Source organism: Syngnathus floridae, chromosome 7 (genome assembly GCF_059516105.1).
Source record: "Syngnathus floridae isolate MCC-2025c chromosome 7, RoL_Sflo_1.0, whole genome shotgun sequence".
In the NCBI taxonomy this organism is placed as follows: domain Eukaryota; kingdom Metazoa; phylum Chordata; class Actinopteri; order Syngnathiformes; family Syngnathidae; genus Syngnathus; species Syngnathus floridae.
This window is the reverse complement of record NC_142419.1, coordinates 8,242,142-8,263,878: the sequence shown is the minus strand read 5'-3', so window position 1 is coordinate 8,263,878 and position 21,737 is coordinate 8,242,142. Positions and strand designations below refer to the sequence as shown.

At 39.3% G+C, this 21,737-nt stretch overlaps 1 protein-coding gene across 1 annotated transcript in view; it reads left to right on the top strand.

Moving 5' to 3' along the window:
• The first annotated feature begins 2,675 nt into the window (after window positions 1-2,675).
• Window positions 2,676-21,737, top strand: part of LOC148395013 (cilia- and flagella-associated protein 337-like) — a 29,135-nt gene continuing 10,073 nt past the window's right edge. The window contains exons 1-17 of the mRNA XM_088381364.1: window positions 2,676-2,756; window positions 3,306-3,614; window positions 5,224-5,397; window positions 6,036-6,119; window positions 6,280-6,372; window positions 6,899-7,070; window positions 10,664-10,831; window positions 11,384-11,532; window positions 12,184-12,417; window positions 13,705-13,869; window positions 14,221-14,336; window positions 14,962-15,092; window positions 17,674-17,763; window positions 18,068-18,145; window positions 18,752-18,942; window positions 20,654-20,851; window positions 21,269-21,414. Of these exons, the coding sequence (XP_088237490.1) occupies window positions 2,676-2,756; window positions 3,306-3,614; window positions 5,224-5,397; window positions 6,036-6,119; window positions 6,280-6,372; window positions 6,899-7,070; window positions 10,664-10,831; window positions 11,384-11,532; window positions 12,184-12,417; window positions 13,705-13,869; window positions 14,221-14,336; window positions 14,962-15,092; window positions 17,674-17,763; window positions 18,068-18,145; window positions 18,752-18,942; window positions 20,654-20,851; window positions 21,269-21,414 (2,579 nt within the window). The remainder of the gene's footprint in view (window positions 2,757-3,305; window positions 3,615-5,223; window positions 5,398-6,035; window positions 6,120-6,279; window positions 6,373-6,898; window positions 7,071-10,663; window positions 10,832-11,383; window positions 11,533-12,183; window positions 12,418-13,704; window positions 13,870-14,220; window positions 14,337-14,961; window positions 15,093-17,673; window positions 17,764-18,067; window positions 18,146-18,751; window positions 18,943-20,653; window positions 20,852-21,268; window positions 21,415-21,737) is intronic.

Below are 21,737 nucleotides of genomic sequence, written 5' to 3'. Positions count from 1 at the left end.
TACACAAACCTTAGAAGCACAACTATTCTACAAACTGTCGTTTAAGAGTTCAAAGAGTCGCAGAAACATTTTCCAAAGTAAATCTTTGTGTGCCATGAAAGTACTCGACTTCCTCTCCGTTGCCCTTCCGTTCTCCTTCCACCGTACAGTAGCAGGATCTGAACGCATTTTCCCCTATTGCTACACCTTCATTCTTCTCCCAGTATAATAGTGGATTTTCCATGGTGGATTTGTGCGGGGCTATTTTGAGCCGTACGCTGGCTCCTACATGCAGTGCTGTAATCCAATTGTGATAGCGTTAATTTTGAAAGCTTTTTTTATTGAAATTGCTGAGACCTAATTTTCTGATCCTGTCACCGTTGACGACCGCTGTAATCGGCTAATTCAAGTTATTCTAGGCCATTAAGTTGCACAGAGGAACTGATTGTGGTTACTGAGGCAGAAGGGAAGGAGGGACGAGATCATATCTGTGTTGAATGAGCCGTTACTGGTGTTCTGGAAATAAGTTTTTTTCCTTTACTAGTTCCCAAGGAACGTTCTCGCTCTTGACTGTAGAAAGTCTCCACCAATGAAACTCTTAACTATATGTGTGTGTGTGTGTGTGTGAGTGAAAGGCCCGCTGATGCCCATGTTCTTGCTATTATTGTCAATATTCTAAATATGTTGAGACTGTGTTTTGTGCTGTAACTACTGTACACTTGGTGTGTTGATGTTGCTCTCTACTGCCTAATCCGTGAATGAACACTCATTGTCTTGAAACTAAATGATAGGGCCAGTACTAACAAATGCAATTCTTTTTGACTCCTTGGTTGCCAGGAAACTTGCATGTGTCTTTGGCAAGAAGGCCTAATAAAAGAACAGAGTTGTGTGTGTGTTTGTCACCATGTCTGCCTAGTTAACACTTTGAGAGTGTGTTTGTGCCGCATTCTGGGTTGATGGTGTTGAGTCTCGCTAGGGTCCAAGCGCGTACTCCTGGAATCAGACAAAACACGGGATGCAAAGACTGAAGTAAAAGCCACTGGTGAAGATTTGTAATACATTTGAAAGACAAGAGTGTATTTTCCCTGAGACTGCTCACCATAGAAACTGAACTCTCAGGCTTTTGATGACTTGGTAAGTCCGAATTAGTCCCATCTTTTTCTTTTAAATGTAATGATTAAAAGCAACTCGGCTGACTTTGGTTTAGTCAGGTTACCGTTGACTTGGCAGGGGCTGTTCAAAGTTTTACAAACTAAACTGTGTTTCAAATTATTATGCAAATGAGGGGCTTCTCTAATTTTCACAACTTGTTTATTTAAATTGAATGCTATAATTTTCGAGTCATCAACTGTTACTGAATAATTGGAATGTTTCAAACAACCTCTTTGTGATAACAGTTTTTTTTTTGTTTCCCCAAAAATAATATTTTTTGTTAATGCGCTAATCCAAATGATTGTGCTCAACAGTGTTTTGAGACTATTTAAAGGTTGTAAAGAACTCTAAGGAATTGTTGCATTTGCAGTCCAGTTTCCTTGATTCAATCTCTGCTTATTAATGACTGAGAATCTACACAGACATAAATAGGAACATATTTTTTAGCAAACACATTACCAATATGCCAACTAGAAAATTGTGACTTTTTTATCTACATTGTGACAGTAATTAGTTTGTTATTCTCTTGGGCCAGTGCTTCCCAGTTATTTTATATTATGCTCCCCCAGGAAGAAGAAAATATTTTACACCCCCAACTCTACCCTTGTGACTAAATAATATGATTTGTATATAAAATTGTAATAAGTACCCCTCTGCATAACATTGGATCTTAACAAGTTCGCTGAGATCACCGTCTCTTCCCTACCTTTAAAATATTAAGAAATGGCTTTCATTGTGATGAAGTGCAATTTTACACTGCAACCCCCCCCCCCCCCCCCCAGACTCACACACACACACACACACACATGCAGCGTTTTCTTCCTCTAGTAGCTTGCGAAGTTATTGCACCTACTGTATAGCCACGATATTAGCAACTGTGCCTTTCTAATCTCTTATTGATGAATGTGAGTCGCTTCCCACAAAACAGCATAATATCATGCAGTAGTTTATGCATGCTTCAGCAAGGGACCACTTTAGCTTTCATTACAAGGCCTGTCATCTAAATCTTTGCTCAGTTTGATGCCACTTGTGCTGAATTTGCCTCGTAAAATGTTTCTGTCAACCTGTTTTTACCACCCTTTGAAGAGCTTATTAGATAAAGGAATATTTCCATCATGTCTCCTATGCTTCAGGCTCCAGCAGTGCTTTTAAATCATTACACAGTGTAGTATGGCAAACCTTTATATGTTGTGTAATTCCTGCTGCTTATCTATTCTGCTTCAATTTCACATTACCTGCTATTCAAGCAACGTGAACAGCAAGCCTTCGCCGCTTCAAGAAAGGAACCCAAGCGTTGACACCGAGCAGCTATTCAACATAGACAGTGAGAGCAGCTAACAAAGGTGCTCCTCTGTGATGCTTCTCTTTCCCGTCATTATGTTGACATGACAACCAACTGTGGAGCATGTGAATAGTTATTATAGTCTGACTCTGGAACTATCTAATTGTCTTCGTCGAGTTCACCGGGCTTTTTATTACTTGTCTCCAGTGTTGAAACACGTGTCAGTATGCTGTTGATGGAATGACAGGGCTGATGCGTAACCATGGCAGCCAGGATGGAGGTGACACTGCGTGAGAGCAGGATGAGCATAGAAGACTACAAGAAGCTACAGAATCTGTTCTTTGTGAGTCTTTTTTCACTTTACTAATAGTCTCTCATTACTGCACCAAAGGAGGTGAAAAAGGAATTGATGCCCTACTGTGGCATCCCATAGTAACCCTTTGAGCTTTTCTGAAAATGCCTTAAAATCCAAAGCACAGTGTACAGCACTTGGAAAATGAGATTGCAGGCATCACACAACACTGTCACAAGTTTGTCCTTTTTCGATTAATTGATTACTGCTGTCTATTAAATATTATATATAATCCTGGAGGTGATGTTTGGCTTTTGGGTGAGATATTAGGGATACGCTCTAAATTTTAAAAAGTATAATAATAATAATAATATTAATAATATAATAATGTATTGGAAGAACCAAAAACCAGGTACTTGGTTGATAACCATTTCCAATTGGTTACCATTACTTGCTTACAATTGGATGTATATCAAACACAAAATACAGAAAACACTTAGGCAGAATTATGTAAAGTAGACAGCATTGATATCTGTGATGTTTCTGATCAATCAGGTGTAAAGTGTTTAAAGTCTTCCAATGCTGCTGATTTTGAACCAGGTCTCCCCGGGGGTGTCTCGCTCTTTGTCCAGAAGTGAATTCATCCGTCTGGCCTGCTCAACAGTTGGTCATGGCTCCAAAGAGGAGTACGGCCTGTTGTTTGACCGCGTCGCTGTCAGTCAGGGGCACCACGGCCTTTTCCCTGACAGCGATTCTGTGAAGGAAGAGGGTCGGATGAACTGGGATGGGCTATGCTCTTTTCTTCAGCAGGATCTATTTGAAAAGCTGAACCACAGCAGAGTGAAACGCGTGCCTTACTGGAAGCCGCCTCGCACTCTGACCTGTCCCCATAGAGACCCGGTCCAAAAGGTAAAAGGCGGCTGTCCTCCTGAATGCCCTGAAGGCAGTTTGGCGTGAGTGAGCCAGCATGTTAATTTACAGACCCGATGCTTTGCAGCTGTTATGTGCAGCACTTTGACATTGACATGATGGAGATTCCAGTCTGCTGACTGTATAGCATTTTTAAGAATTAGTGTCTCTCATCTAAATGTCTCTGCTCATTTAAGATAAGTGGCTTTGGACTCCCAAAAGTTTAACATCTATCAATTAGTATGCAAATGAACCGGCCGCTCCAAAGTGCCGACAGCTGTGAATAAAGTGATGGTTCACTACTTCAGTGTTTTGAACCTGAGAATGTCAAAATGTTACTTGGTTTTCACCAAATGGCTGATAGAATCAGACATGCACAGGTGATTCGGTTTGACTTAAAGGGTCAACGATTGTGTAACGATTCCCAGTTCCCCAGAGTGGGTGTCAGAAAGCTAGTGAAAAAAATTACAGTGGGTCCTCTGTTCACGACAGTATCATACAACATGACAAGGTTTACAAATGGCGTCCAATGAACTACTTTGCACAACATCCGTAAAAATACTTAACGTGGCACAAAGCAGGAAACCTCGCTCACCACATTGTTTTTCATTTGATTGTTTTATATTAACGGCCTTAACCTGCTTTTCATACAAAGATTTACAGTAATCCCGATTTTACCACCGCTTTAGTGCTGCTTCCGTGACACGTTAAAATTTTTGTTTAAATTTGCGTTAAGTATCACTGTAGGAATGGAATTTTGATGCAAAATGAGTCCAATATGGTGTTTAAGACACATCCCTGATTAGACTTGCTCTTTTTTTTGTAAAATAAGATGGTAAAACAAGCATGCATCATAAAAGTAATATGGTATGTCGTGTACAGTATCTATATTCGCTATAAATCTGTGCCCAAGACAATTTACAGGAGTAATTGCTCTGTACTCAAACCATATGAAAACTCATTAAACAAAGACAGTAATGCTCAGTCTCTGATATGGAAGTCCTTGCCAGCAATATGCTTTTGGCACTACGTCAAACTCATTTGATTATTAGTGCAGATTAAACACAAACTAACGCGGTGTAATCACAAATTTCAGCAGCATTTAAACATAACAAATGCCATTGGTGTTTTTATAGCATAATTCTTCCATCTATTAATCATGCCCCTGTACTGATATTGCATTTCCCTAAATGGAAGAGATAAGTGTTTGGTTCTAAATGAAAATCTGTGGCTTGTTTGAATCCAAGGGCAATATTTAATTGCATTATATAAAATTATTGAATACGGTTGTCATGCTCATCCTCCGATTTTATTCACATGCTTTGAAGGACACTTGGATCATATAAGCATGTGTATTAAGATAAGTTTGAACAATATATGGTCTTTTGTTCTTCATTTCAATAAAAGTCAGCGAAGAGTTAAAAGGCGTCAACAGTTGAGAACCACTACTATAATTCATTTTGGGGTGTTACCATGTTTGCCCAGAACAACATTTGTTTGCACAGCTCACGATTTACGTATATATTTTTTCTTTCTTGTCCCAAAATACAAGTTAAAAAAAATAAGTAACTAAATAAATAATGGAAATGATGCCATCTGCACTACTCAGGTGTTGTACCTGCCAAGTTGGGGTCAGTACATGACTGTGAGCAAAAGAGGATCTGTGGGGCTGCGGGACCGCAGAGACATGTCTCTTCTGAGTACCCAACGACTGCCTAACTGTACAGTCCGACCCAAAGACCTGTGGGTGACGGACGTGGTGCTGTTGCAAAACGTACACAAGGTGATCGCACAACAACCACTCGAGCGTACACTGAAGTCAGTCTCCTTCGGTATTTTAAATTAAACAATTAGGCACAACTTTTTGAATGTGACTGCGCTACTGATGTAAATTCAAATCCCATAAATATATTTTCGGCTACCGATGTGATGTTTTTATTTCCAATGACAAGACGAGCACAAAATTGACGTACTACTTATGTAGATTCAAAAAAAGTTTTTTATATCAAGTGATTTAATTCAGCACCATCACCGAAAATTCAAGCTGATCCCCTGTGAATAATTGTATTATTATGTTTAATGATAGAGTATTAATGCATTTACAGTAAATTAATTATTGTAATACATTTTTTGGCCATAATGTTTTATTATTCATTTTGCTTGGATAAGCAACAATATATCAAACAATTATTCACATAGTCTTTAATAGTTACTTTAAAAGTGTTGTAATCATTGTGATATTTATACTAATTATATTCCACGATAATATAATTTGTCTTTCATTCTCATTACTTATAAAGCTTTGTCTGTGTTCAGGATTTTGGTGCCTTGGAAAGCATGGCATGAAAATGTGTAGAATTTTTATTATTCTATCGTATGGATGTGGGACTTTTTATTTCATTCCTGTTCCTTGCCCCACAGATAGCTGTGTCATTTACAAGTAAGGAGGTGTGTTTTTATGACATATTATCTAAAGAGAACTTCAGCTGCCAATATAAAGTCCAGGTAAAAAGCACAAATAGTTTATCTGAAAACATTCTGTCATCACAAATCAGCCTTGATAGAATAAAAATGCAGTTGGAAACACTTAAACGTTTGTGTTCTAAAATGTATACTGTCCCAAAATCTTCAAATATACAAATAGTTTGGTTTTCTCTTTTTCTAGGGTTTAAGGTTTACTCCATGGTGTCTGGACTATTGGTCCAATGCCGCCAAGCCAGATCAGGCTATCCTCACTATAGGTGACATTGGTGGACAGGTGACACACTGCACAAAACTGGATAACATTATTCACCTTATTCTTACGCCCCATGATTCTTTGCATGAAGTTTAGCCAAACCAGCATTTTATTTCTGAAAACTCTTGGTTCTTCTCTAGTTGTGCAAATGTTAAGTTCAAAGCGAATGTTAAGTCGTGGTGCGTGTATTAAATGAAAAACAGCAAATTTATAATGTCATGGTCGTATTTTTCAAACAACTCAGACTAATTTGTCTGCATTCCTCATTCTCCGGTAGAAGCTGGAAATATTTGGAGGCTCTAAACAGCATGCTTTCCTCGTTCGGCATGGCCAGTTAAAAACAATGCTCATGACGTCCCAATTGAAACTTCTTCTGCTTGTCAGTACAACTGCCAGCAGCGCAACAAGGCATTCAAGACATTGTTTGATGTAATGGCGGCCAATGATCAATTAGAAAAGGGGTTTGTTTCCTCACAAAAAAAATAAGGTGGATAAAAAAAGTACGGTCTAAGTATGAATGCCAAAATGTCATGTGTCTTTTTCCCAGGTCAGCGTTTTACATTTCACATCAGTCCAGATGTATTTGTTTGAGCGACGCAGTCTGTGGACCGACTCGGATTCTGCGGTCATCGTCCAATGGGATGATGTGCTCAAAGGAAAGCATCACTGCTGTCACATTGTTCAACATCAGGCACACAAGCCAGCCTGGGTGAGGAAAGGTATTGTACAAGCACACACATTAAAGCTTTAACAACGATCACATTGTCAAAAAGAATGAGTCATGTTAATATTTTGGTACATTGTCATGATGTCCGCACTATACGTAGTAAGTAACCCAAAAAGTTCCAAATGTTACATCCTTCATTCCACATTCACCAATAGGCTGAACTGTTCATACAAGGGATGTAAATCCATCAGTTTTCTGTTTTACAGTTTTAGTGAGTCCTTGGAAAATTATTCTTATTGATATAACAACCAGCTGAAGAAATAAACCCTTTTTACTGATCAATGACAAGCAGGTATATATGGAATAAAATGCATGAGAAATTGAAGTCCAGTATATCTGGTCTTTGCCTGATCTATGTATATGTTTGAGACTTTTTTATTTTTACACCGCAGGTTTGGTCAACACTCATGCACACAATGAAAGGCAGAAGAAAAATAAGTTCCTGTTAACACAATGTTATTAAAACTGTAGCCCTTTTGAAATTGTATTTCTTACAGCACAGCTGAAATTCGATAACAATTGATTCCAACTGCTCCCAACTCTTGAACACACATCTCACAAATGCATGGAAATAGTGAAATTGTAGCATGGCGGTATTGGAAACCTTGCTAACGCGGCATTGATATTTTGGTATAGATCCGAACATCACTACCGAGCAATCAGTTTGGCACCCTGTGTGGTCTTCTGTTGGTCCAGACAAGCTGCGTGTTCATTTTGTGTACTCATGTTGTGCAGCATAAATAGTAAACCTTCAGTTGCTGTTGCCTGTTGATGAACTTGTATCATCTGCCCTTTGCACCCACAATGTATATTTGCTTTGAAAAAAATGCTGTCCACCAATATATTTTCACCCTGACCGCTAATGACTTTTAGATTCATTGGTGACAGATGACAAGATCAAGAAGTCAGTGATTATGCATGCAAATAAGGATAGGCAAGAAGACGAAGAAAGCAACCCTTACTTACTCTTTAGGTAGTCTTAAGCATTATGCATGAATACTAGTCAGTTACTGTTTGTGAACAGTTTGTGGATTGATGTCTGGAACTTTAATTTGCTGGCTATAGAGTGGCTGTTTAGTACTTTTAGGTTAGATTAAATGATTCTGCCTCAGTCTTGACATTTACATTCACTCTGTAACACATGCACATACTGCATCACCAGGCATCTCTCCAAGTACCCCTACAGATGGCTGCTCAACCGGGGGTGGGGGGGCAAGTTCATCATGCAAAGCGGCTATGATTAACAGGTCGAGCGGCAATAGAAAAAACAATTCATGCACATGCCACAAATTCCAACTGTCCACAAAGTTTCATATCATTACATAATCACCTATTGACATGATGGAAAGTGGTGAAGTAACACAACGCTGAGAATCATCAACATGCAACAAAAGTTGCATCATTTTATGCTGAAACTTTGCATGGTGCACAGTCGGAAATGATCATGTACTTGTTTTTGTTCTGTTGCAGCCTTATTAGGAATCATTTACATTCTTGCAAACGTCTGAGAAAAAATGCAAATGAAATAAAATAGAAAACCAGATATGGCAAGGACATAAGTATTCCGAATCTGTTGAGATGTTTCACCTTGACACAAGCACAACAGTGTCAACACTGACACTTATTCAGTATTACTACAATAACAGCAAATACAGCAGGGGTTGAGGGGGTGAGTCATGAGTCATCTAATTCCTCAGCCAGACTTTTGACTGCTGGCATGAAGTTTGAGCTGGAGGTCTGTCCTCATGGGACTCTCTCACTTCAGCTCATCCCGGGTGACAAAGAGGTCGCTTTATTGTATCATTGATCGCTTGCATCATTCAGCTCCATCTCTCCTTTAGAGTCATTGGGCTGTTTAATGATGAGTCAGCAGTTGCATCGTTCCGAGACCAACTTGGCAGAGAGAGATAGATCCCAATGAGGGGGAGAAAGAAGAATAAACTCATAAATAAGCACAACCAATGGGAAAACAAAGGCGACAAAGCCGACGCATTGAAAGTGGTTGCTAATTGCAATTTTTCAGGCAGTGTGTGTGGATTGCGAGTGTGAAAAACCATGGGGGAGTTTTGTTTGTGTCTGCCTCAGTGGAGTGTGTGTGTTTGCATACCTCTGGGTGCTGGTTCTGTTCTTTTTGAAGTTGCACACCCTGCGGTACCAGTGGGAGTCTTACCATTAGCTATGGCTGGGCCACTAGAGTGAGTTGGGTGGGATATGTTGGGGCTCAATTGTGAGGGAATTAGGAAGAAATTGGGATTGTCACACACCCAGGGGGGCATGGAAGCTGTCTCGGAGGAAGTATCGCGTTTGCGCTTGCCGAATGCACTCTGATGAATGTTGAGACCCGAGTGTTCGGTATAATTTGCCCTCAGAACAAGAGGGTTGATTTAATCCCTTGCGCTTCCTCATTCGATTCCAAATTCTGAGAAATGAAAGTAAAATGACATGTGCTTATTAATCAGGCTGAAGCAGCTGTTGTGGGTCACAAAGACCATGATTTGTATGTCAGTCAAAGAGGGAAGAAGTCATTAATCAGTGATGAGTCACACGTCTCACTGAGAAATCTACCCATATTTTGACTCACAAAGTGGAAAAGAAATGTTAAGATGAATGGAAAATAATCAGACGTAAATAATTTTGGCGGTAACCTTCGACCCGTGACTGTCACATGCAATCTCGGCACGTCAATGTTATTTGTCAGCCGAGCTGTCTCTGATGGAGGTGTTTGCATTCCAATTCAGATGTCCTCAATCAACGTGTTTATTGAGATGGATGATGACGCAAGGTCCATTAGTTTTTCTGTAATACCAACGAGCAAATGAAAGCCGCTAATTTTCCTCTGTGGAGGTTGTTTTTCTCTATGGTAGATTTGTGGTCAACACATATTAAGTAGAGTGGATGTCTTTTAAAAATATACAACTAAAGCATCTGGGGGGAGGTATCCAATCCGAATAAAAGCAATGACCACAATGTCATCATCATGAACTATAGCAGAGATGTTTTATATTTAGTTTTTGGCTGGATTTCTACTTTCTGGATCTGGATTTGACACCTCTTGTTTGTTGCAGTGAAAATGATTTGCTGAGCCTCAGTTGAAGCAGCTTCCATCTCAATCGATTGAAAATTAGTATTTAGTCTCAATGGCAAATAATAAATACATGGAACCGATTAGCCACTGCACAAGTCTTGTATCCATTGTAATATTTCGTCTCATTTATAAACTAAGTGTACGTAAAGGGGAGGCGAGGGGCAATAAGATGGCAATGTTTTTCTATCTATTGTTGATTTTATACTTAATATAAGGCAATATTTCGGTTTGTTCCTTACATTTGACCTTATCCTTCTGTCCTGCTGTGTCGTCAGTCCACTGATTATCTTTATAATAGTAATTTGGCATTGTCTAATACATTTGACTTATTGTTGTGGTCTAAGTCACACAGCATTGGACTACAAAACTGCACATGACTTTTTTGTGGTATAACCAGCACATCACTGGTTCAATAGCAGTCTCCTCTCTATGAAGATGTCTTTTTCGTAAGAGTTATCTGGCATTGATCTTCATCATACTTGCTTTGTTATATCCCACAGTGCTTTACTTGGACTCACTGGAAGCCTTCGTGTCGTGTAGCACCGAGCCACAAAGCAGCATAGTGATTGGCTGGAAGGCGAAGGACAGCAAGCGCCTACAAGTGACCTCTTTGTTTACAAACAGAGGAGTCTGGGACATAGACTACCACCACGAACTTAAGATGATTGGTAAGTAAATTAATTCAGTTATGAGGGGCTGTAGTTATAAGCCCATCTGCAAATTCGGATTTATTTACAATTTCTACTTGAACTAAAAAACATAATGCAATAATCTGAGCACATCTATCACCATCTGTTCCACTACTAAAACTTAAGCATAGAAAATAATGTTGAATTTATTGCATATGATGTTTGTGTACTGGCACGCCATATGGTTTGGCTCACAAATATGTCTCTCAAAGGTATGCTTTAATAGTGCAAGTGTAAAAAGACATTGAATGAATGCTTTGTCGTCAGGGGACAACTGCCGAGATCAACATCCAATACAGTTATACTATTTGGCAAATAAAAAAATGTGTTCTCTGTCCAGTTCTGATAAAATGACTGCTATGACAGCATCCATGCCCATCATTTTTTTGTATTGTTTCCCCTTTTGCCCCTGCGAGATTCCTGTTTACATATAACAGGCCATCTTAATAAACTCGTGCGTGTGTGTGTGTGTGTGTGTAGTGAAAACATTTGAAGATAATCTTTACATTCTCTCATTGGTGTTGCATGTAGCCACTGCAGGTTTGGATCATCAGGTTCTGTTGTGGAACGCCCACGTGACCGCCAAGCCAGTGTACATACTCAATGGACACGTAGCCCCAGTTACGGCGGTTTGCTTCCTGCAGAAGAAAAAACAACTACTAAGCTACTCCCGAGATAAGGTATAAGTGTGTGTAAATGTGTGTATGCGTATCTGTGTGTGTGTGTGTGTGTGTGTGTGTGTGTGCGCGCACAGTAAAGAAAAATAGCTACTGAGAATCCTTGTATTATTAATTTTGATACCTTACTGCAGAGGAATAAGAAGATTTGTTTCACACTGTTGCCTCCATTTATTAAAATTATGAGCACATTTTCTTCTCAGTCTGCTTTCTTTCTGTTGCACAAATGATGATGTTGCCACTCTTTCTCCCTCCTGTTGCAACATTGTGCATGTTTGCCTGCTCTTTTGGATTTTCTGAGGGGAATAAATATTTTAGAGGTGATTTATGTTCCATCTGCCTTCTCCTTAAACACCATCTGCCACTGCAAGAAGCTTTGAAAGCTTTACCACACTTTCCTCTGGAAGTGTTCCTGCACCAGAGACATTCATCTTGTTTGGTGCCGTAAACCAATATGGCAGACTTCTCATTAAGAGGCACTCTGAGGCATGCAGTGCAGAAACTGGGGTTGAGCGGTCATCCATCTTTGGCCATTTTTCGTTACACTGATCATTTGTAGATTAGTGTCAAAATATTCTTGCAGTTTATTTGTGTAAATGCAGTCAAACTTGCATCGTAGTATAAACTCCCAGCATCCATTTTGTGTGTTTTCAGGTTCTGTGTTTATGGGATGTTTCAAGTCAGCTCTGTATTCATCGCCTGGATGGTGTTTTCCCAGCGACGCAGGATGACACGCGCACACTCCTGCTCCTGATCGAAGAGCGCCAACTCCTGCTGCTCACCTTCAATAGCGTGCTTGTCTTGCTGGAGAGCACGAAGGAGGAGATGAGGCCCGGCAGTCACGAGCACCCTGTCACCTGTGTGCTTTACAACAGCCTTTTCAGACATGTACGGGTTTGGTGTGCAGTGAAAAGGAAGAACATGTGGATGAATGGTTGGACTTCCTGCGTAGGCAAATTGATGAATAAAATGTCCGAACTGAGCATTAACTAGGTTAGTACAGTAGAAACTGTACAGTATCCCACAGAAGCAGATCAATCATTTGAAGCAGAACTCAGGACTGTAGACAGACAGGCTGCTGAGATGGAGTAACTGACAGACAGTTGGGGTGAGAACTTTATGAACTGACTGTTAGACTGATTGGCTGACAGAATAATCAACTCCCAGATAGATTGCCTGACAGACAGATTTACAGAAGAAAGGACAGTTGAATAGATTGATAGACTGAAACCTGATAAATAAAATCCAAAGCGGATGATTGTACATTATGTACAGAATTCCATAAGAGACATTTAATAATGTAAAGCAGAATACAATTCAATGGAGTTGACAAACTGATTGACAGATGAGTTGAATCACTGATAGACTGACAGACGGAATTACTAACCGATGAACTTGATTGATGGACTGACAGATTGATGGATATGTGGATGGATGCATTGCCTGACAGACTGATGGACGGACGGAAGGAGGGACTGCTTAGTAGACTGATGCATCAACTAACGTAACAACGTTCAAATGATTGACTGACTGGTGAACTGACAGATGCATTGATGACTGGGACCAATGCATGGACTGATAAACTGAAAAACTTGACAGATCGATGGATGGACGGACTAACTGACAGACTGTTGAGTGGACGGATAGCCTTACCGACCTACATGCTGATCGACTGACCGATGGTCGGCTTGATTGACAATCTGATGCATGGATGGACTGACTCACTGACTGACAGATGTTTCAGTGAATCGACTGATAAACTGAACAACTGACCGACTGACCAATGCTAGCCGAACAAATGGGCCGATGGACGGACTAATTGCAAACAAAACACGGTGACTTTTGTGCTTCACTGAGGCCAACTTGACAATATAAGGTTAAGTGCAAATTGGAAATATTTAAAAAATATAGACTGAATATGTCTTAAATGCAAAGAAGATAAAAGGTACAAAATACCATTTTGATCCATTGGCATTTGACAGCAACATTATAATAATTTTCCTCGGATTTAGCATGGCAGAAGATGTGATGCATGCATGATGCGTCAAAATCATTAAAAATCTCAATTTCTCAGCACGTAGCACAATCATTAATAGTCATCATTTCTCACCACATAGCACAGAGCAAACTGCTTTCAATGATTGATATCCTCTGACTTTCTCTCTCTCGCTGCAGGTAATAAGCAGCGACACTGGCTCCTCTGTGATCTGCTGGCTGGCTGACACGGGCCAAAAGGTTAAGCAAATCCACCGTTGCCATGGAAATGCCGACATCACCACCATGGCTTTAGATGGCACGCAGACACGGCTGTTCACTGCAGGCAGTGATGGAGAGGTTAAAGTTAGTGAACATGCACACACTTTATCACAGTGTCTTGAACTTAGTTATGTATTTGATGTGCTCCCCTCCATAAAAATCTATTTTTAGCTCTATCATGCAGATCCAATCCATAATGCACTGGGCTCTTCAAAACAACCCAACAGTGGGAAAACACAAACAAGTCCTTGATGGGAGTGATAATTATGCATGTAGTAACTAATAATAATCTGCCATGTCAGCGCTACACTTTAAATCACCCGCCTGACAAGCAGATTTCATCAACATGAATCCTGTGGTTATACGATTCGATTATTATTAAAGGCAAAACAGATTAAAAAGTGTGTTTGCTCAACTTTCTCTTGTCTCTCACAGGTGTGGGATTTCAATGGCCGCTGCCTCCACAGAATGAACGTTGCCCTGGGCAAGGCTGCGGCCATCTCGCAAATGCTGCTGCTGAGGACAAGCCTCCTGGTCATGGGTTGGGAGAGGTATTTCAGAAGTGCCATTTTGAGCAGTTGTTTACACAGCAATAGCGTCTCAGAGCCTGAAAACATTTCAAAAGTGTCTGAAGTTATCAACAACAAAAAAGGACGGTTTCTGTCTCAAAGAAGAAAATGGTGGCTTGTGAAAATGGGAGACAGGGACATGGGTTTTATTTTTCAGCATGTCTGAGTCTCATGATGAGTTTGTTAATCTGGATCCAGACACATTATTAAGTATAGTCTACTTAAAAAACTTACTATCTGATTCTGATTTTTTTTCCTGTGCTATCACTTGACAAAGTGCAGTGTGAATAAATATTATTTATTGTTCAGAAAATGATAATCAAAGATCATTTGAGCGTTGAGTGTGATATATTTGTTGTATCAAACTGGCATTCCTTTGAACTAATCAGTACCCAAGCAATAGCTAACTTTCAAAACTTTGTTTTCAATGAATGTGCTTTCTGCAATCTGAGCGTGGTTTTCCTTGTCTAACATCCACATCCCACCGGAGCGTGGTTTTCCTTGTGTAACATCCACATCCCACCCATCCACATTTCATCCGTTATCAGTCTTTTGAGTGTGTTTTTTTTCCACGCCTCACTGGCCCTCTTGCTGTTTCCTGCTGTAGGATGCTGACAGTATTCCGCCGGCATTCCTTCTCCAAGTCTCACGTTGACCCATCAGAGTGGAAGGGCGGTGTTCATCATCGCGCTGAAGTGCTCTGTGCTGCCTTTCAACCTCCACAGACTCTAGTCACAGGTGTGTGCATGCTGGTTTTTTTTTTTTGTTTGTTAAAAAAATAACATACTTAAAGTGCATTTATTTGATCATTTGTTAAAACAATGTATTACATTTTAAGTTTAGTCAACTCACAAGATGTTGTATGTCAATAATAAACTGCCTTTCTTGTGTGAATATGATACGTCGGCCAAAACTACTTAATGAGTGATTGTTGTTAATTAATCTTTCACATGACACATAGAAGGTATTATATCTTGACATTCTACTTCCGATTCTAAAGGTGAGATCCGAGAATCGCCATGGTCTGTTGCTTATGATGAATTTAAATGCCAAAATCTATTGGCACTAATCTAATAAAGTACTTTCATAACTTCCTCCCAAGTTACTTGCTCAAAGTAGACTTTCATTTAATAGTATGCATATGCATTGTCATAAAAGTGCTTGTCTAACTATGTATCATCCTTCTCTTTTCTTTGTAAGTTAAACTTTAATGACTTGAATTAATAATGGGTCTGTGGGGGTGGGCATTACGGAGAGGAATGTAGAGATGAAAAGAGAAGGAGAAGATTTGGAAATGAAAATAATTCAGCGAAAAGCACTTAAGTGAAATAACAAGGAGCAATTATGCGCTGATGAAATGAAGTGTGCTTGTTATGAAAGGAGTCATTCTCTACATACCGTTGCTTTCATGAGTGACTGCATGCATGATTAAACAGACAGACATTATTTTGGGTGCCTGATGGGTGCAACACTGTGACACAATAACTTGCATTGAAGGACAAGATTAGGAGTCAAAGTGAACATGTTATGCCACGGTTGCCTTAAACGAAATCACTAAAATGAAGATGACTCCATAGAGACACTGGAGCTGCATATTGCACAACACTTACTTCACTTCATTTCCAAACATGAATTCATTTTTATTCACATCTCACGCAAATATCAATGCTTGACTTAATGACGGTCGTACATATGCCGCACAGTGTAATGAAATTCTGCCAATGATGTGCATTTTAATATTCATTGTAGTATAAAATGCAAAAAGAACCAAACCCCTTTTGTGTATGTTAACAAGATTTTGAGCTTGCTTTTAAAAAATGAATGTTTGGGAACACCTTGAATTGTATTACTTTAGGCTTCAGTTCCCGTGTCGCAGAGTGCAGGCATACGTTGCACACCTGCTTCATTCGGCTTTAGACACAACAGCTCTTGAGATAAGTAAGGAGAAAGATAAAGTTAGGGCTGCAGGGGGAAACTAAGATAAGAATGGGTGTTCTCAGCGCTGCAGGGAAAGGGCTTTGGAAGTAATTAATGGTTTGTGCTGGAACAAAAGCTCGATTCAGGAGATTCTTAAGTAAGTTTGGAAACTTTGCCCCCAAATTCCTTTTGGTTTTCCTCAGAGTTTTCTTGTTATCAGATTTATGTCATGATTGGAAAAATATCATTGGATCTATCAATTAATGTTGAATTTTTGTTTTATTTTTACATTGAATCTGTGGTTAGGTGGGGGTTCTTATTTTCTTATTTCTTTCCATTCATAACCGGCTCTCACTCAGCCAAGAAGCCTCACTATATTGATAGCTCTTGAGAACTTGGTCAGATGAATGCAAATAATCTATTTCATGAATACTATTTTCTAAAGTGGAAGAAGATGGATGGATGGATGGATGGATGGATGGATGGATGGATGGATGGATGGATGGATGGATGGATGGATGGATGGATGGATGGATGGATAAACTCAATTTCCTCATCTTTCTTGACCATTTCTTTGATTTGATAACTTGGGATGGCTTTTACTGTTGTGGCATAATTATGCTGCAGTCCTTTTGGCGCAAAGGTAGTATTTAAGAACATGATTAGGCCTGTCATTTTGGTTGGCTCTATTACCCTTGAGGGTGAGGAGACATATTTGGTGAAATATAGTGAAGTATAGTGAAAGTCTATTACCAGTTTATAGAACCCCCTAAAAACGTTCATAATTGCCCAATCGATGCACAAGATGGCAGCTCAAGGAAATACATTTGTCTTCGTGAAGCTCATCAACTAACTTTAAAGTAGTCTCTTGGCACTAGCCTCCCCCAAGACAGTTGTAATAAGAGGTGGGTAAAGAAGCCAAAATTGTACTCAAGTGATTGTAATGTTTCTTTGGAGTTATATAATTAAAATAAAAGTAGAAGACAATCCTTCAAGTAACTACTCAGTAGAAACCAACAACTCAAGTACTGAGTTTGGTGAGTTAACTTCTGTCATTTTATAACCACAGCATGATGACCAACCGCACTTAAAAGAAACATTACCTTCCTCTGTCTCCCGACACAATTGTAATGGTAATGCAGCAAATGGATTTGGGCTGTCTGAATAATGCAGGCAAACTGTTGTTTTTGACAATCCCTCTCACCTCCAGTAACCACCTGTAAAATACTAATTATAATTGCTTTATTTATGAGCATGCATGATGGAGCGTTTGTAGTTGGAGTTATGTTGTATCTTTAAAGTCGTGTTCTTTTAAAGTTGTCTTCATACTCAGTTTAATGAATATTTTTCATATGATGATGATGATTGTAGAAAGGCTATTAGCCTATCTATTTTTGTGCAGGAAGCCGCGATGGAGAGATTATAGTGTGGAACAACAACACAGAAAAAGCTCTGAGGAAACTACAGCTGCCGGCTAAACATGAAGAATTCAGTAAGCAGCTCGGTCTCATGTGCACTCACACACACACGCACACACACACACACACACACACACACACACACACACACACACAGACACACACACAAACACACACACTACTTGTTCAGGTGTTCGTACAAAAGCGCTTCAATGTGAGGTATTTTAGATTTGTAGCGAGACAGCATGGTGGCCTAGAAAACTGATGCATAAATGTGTAGAAACATTTTATCATTTGTTTAAATAAGAGCCACCTTTGTTGCATGTGTTCCCCAAAATACTCTTGTGTCTTCTACAGTCATTTTTTTTCCTCTCCCAGGGCAAACAAAGCATTCCCTTGACACCATCTCTATGTTGTCGTTTTTACAAGGTCGTACATCTGCACAAATAGCAAAAGGTAGACTGAGCAAAATTTACTCTGGTATTATCAGTTTTTTTGCATGGGTTGTCAATGTATATTTCTTCACGTGTTGTAGCAAAATGCCTGAAACAGATGTAGCTTTGGCATTTATATCAATAATAATAACAATAATAATAATAATAATAATAATAATAATAATAATGTTGTAATATTGAGTGCATGAAATTGAAACTTAAAAAAAGGACATTAGAGCTGCAGTTTCTAGTGTTAAAATGAGAAGCATTGAGGAAATTATTTGAAGTGAACATGGATCGTGCCTCTTTTGTTGCTGTTTTGTTATTTCTGCCATTAACTAGTAATGTTTTAACAAATATTTAATGACAGTGGCTGCGGAATTCATGGTTTATCTCCAAAGACGGAGGAGGGCGGTTACTGGGCTCAATCTGCTGCATTGCATTCATATTCATGCATTCACAACTTTATTTTCAAAATAATATGACTTTATTGTTATCTTATTACTTTAAGTTATAGCCAAAATAAAATAGTTCTCCATTGTTATATTAAAAAGCATAATGTTGCACACAACAACTATCGTCTTTTCCCCCCAAAACAGGTTATTTCTGATATTTGTATTCCCCTAAGGTGGTGCTGACTTGGTGTCATGTGGCAGTTCTAGTCTGGTCAGGCTCTGGAACACGGTCCACGGCCGTCTACTGGGACACTTCATGGCTCACGAGGCACAGCTGGGCTCTGTCGTCATGAATGTCAGTCCCTGTGGAAAGCTTTTAGTCACAGCAGATCGGGTGGGCACAATCAAGACATGGGACATCGAGGTACAAAACAGAGAATTGTTGCTGATTCTTTAATTAAAAAAAACGATATGTACCAGCTTTCAGTTACAAGCAGAACAAATTACAAGTGGATCTGATGGGATTTAATGGAAATCTAAGCATCTGAACTGAAATATTATTTTTCATGTTACTTTTAAATTTCTACTAAATGCACAAATCTGGACCTTAAACCTGCTGTTTCTGATGTAACTGGCATTTAGTATATTTTATTCTATCACAAAAGCTACAAGTTGATGAATCACGTTGTGGAGTAAGTAGTGCATGACAAGACCAAAGCAAATTGAATACTAATAGAAGACAATTTGCAAATACAAAAAGTACTGACGAATATTTTGATGGCACATATAAACATAGGACGAACGTAAGGAGAAAGTGGATATGACAGGTAAAACTAATCAGTCCAAACTGGAAGGAGAAGACAAAAAAATAGTAACAAAACATTAAAAACTGAAAATAAACTGCCCAACACTCTGAACAGAAGTTTAGTAGTAACATGAACAGTAGATTGACACTCAAGGGTTAACTTTTGGTTCCAAAGGAATTAGTGTCTGACATGTCAGACAATATTACTGTAAAACTCTCGAGTACTATGAATAATTTAAAACATATTCTCGAGTATTTATTAAATATTTGGACCTCAAGTCTTTGAATTCAGATGTCTGAAGCTCATTTTAGTCCAAGTTTAATTTATGGAAATGAATGTGTGTAGCAGTGCTGAAGAACTTTGGCAAGCTCAGCTCTCTCCGGTTCAAATCCTGTCCCACGGCAAGTGTGCTTTGGGATCAGCTGGGTGCCTTGAACGTTTGCACGGTGTTGTGCACTCAAGACGCAATGCAGTGGAGTGCAGCGCCTCTCGTTAAAATAACACACAGATTTTTTTGTCTTATGACATTTTACTTCAATAAATTGATAACTTTAAGCACTGAAACAACCAATCCCAATTAAAATGTTTGCTTTTCTAAAATAAAATAAACAAGTATTTTCAATAGCCATACTAGATTAACATAAATTTTAAGTCCATTGAGGAGCAGTGTACTAGATCTGCTCAGCCAATTTACAGATGGTGCCAAACATTTTTTCCCTTTTTCCTTAAACTTATACTGAGGGTCTTTGTCTAATACTGCATAATGTGACAAAACACGTACACACACTGACTTACATTACAACCTGTTGGTGCTGCATGTTATGCCTGACAGGTAGACGGCCGAGTGATTGACACTTCAATCAGACTCAAATTTTAACGCAGGTAACAGCACAGAAGAGGACATGTAGACTATTTCAAAATCCCAAATGAACATTTTATTTGTAGGCCCACCCAAAATTGATTTGCAGGCATGTCACGTTTTTTCATTTTCTACAGAAATGAATAATCTTCTTGAGAAGAATCCGAGTGGCTCAGTCCACCAACACGATAATATTAAGAGGGGGACCTCAAGGGGTCTATCCATATTCCAACCTCATCAACTCTTAAGCCAGCTGCACACCAAGCATGGAACATGCTTGGTTCTGTCTTCATATTACCTGGCCGAACCAAAATACATATCTTTATAGATACAAATTGAACAGAATTGTCATTAGAAAATATGAGCATGCAGACGGTAAACTTTAGCAAAGTAATTTTAAAGATGCACATACATGCATGCACCTCCGAAATGCCCTCCAAAATTTACATTGAACTAACTGACTTCCTCAGTATTACTGCCTGGAGTCAAACGAGGAAGTGGTTAGTGAACCTCCACAATTGCTGCGCAGTTTCCACCCACACCATGATGGGGTCACGCACCTGCATACAAGTTTCCACGGCAATCATCTGCTCCTTCTGTCAGCATCTTCAGATTGTCGTGTGGCCCTCAGCTATCTGCCAGGAGACATCATTGGCTTTTTTGGACAGGTAACGCACATATGCGCAGGAAAGTAAAGTAGTGCTGCCAAGTGTTATCGGCATTTTTTAAATAAATGGACTTAGTAGCAAAGCCATTGACTGTTTAGCACGCTGCCCCTGGGCTAGTGGTGAGTGGTAGGATCCAGACGACATTCTAGGAGGTATTTCTTGTTTTATTCTTATTTGGCTAAATGAGGTAAACAAAATATTACAAATAGTCAAGGAAATTGTACATAACTTTTGCTTGATAGTTAGAACTCAGTGACTTTCTATCTGCATTTTTTTTTTTTAAAACAAAATCCCAAACATTCAAAAGACTGTGAAAGTAATGTGACGGGTTCACATCGACTAGCTTACCATTGCTGTTTGAATGATGGTACGCGATTCTAAAATTGACTTTTTGCTTCTCCACTGATGTTCTATTAGGAGGAGCAGTGGAGCATCATGAGGTCTGCATGTGTTCACCCACAGCAGGACCCCTGTAATGGTAGACACCCTGACAACACGGCAGAATGCGAGGAGATGGAAACAGACAAGAAGCACGATTGTGGAACAGAGCAGAGTTTGTCTGGGTGAATTATTTCTAACTTAAGTGTCCTTGCGCTTGAACTTGTTTTTTTTTGTTGACATTATGGCCTTGTAATTTCACAAGTGATATTTTATAGTGACAGAACACAAGTGAGGTTGCAAAGCACCATTTTTTATGCATTTTTGATTTGATTCAGTAAATGTCTCAACGTTTGCACATTATAATCTGAACCAACAATAACATAAAACATTACCTTTTTATTTTTGGAACACATCTGGAACCCCCCAAATTTTTACTTACCATCAACTAGCGTAAGTCAGATGAGTTCCGAGAGAAAATGTCAAACTTCCAAATGGATAAATGTAA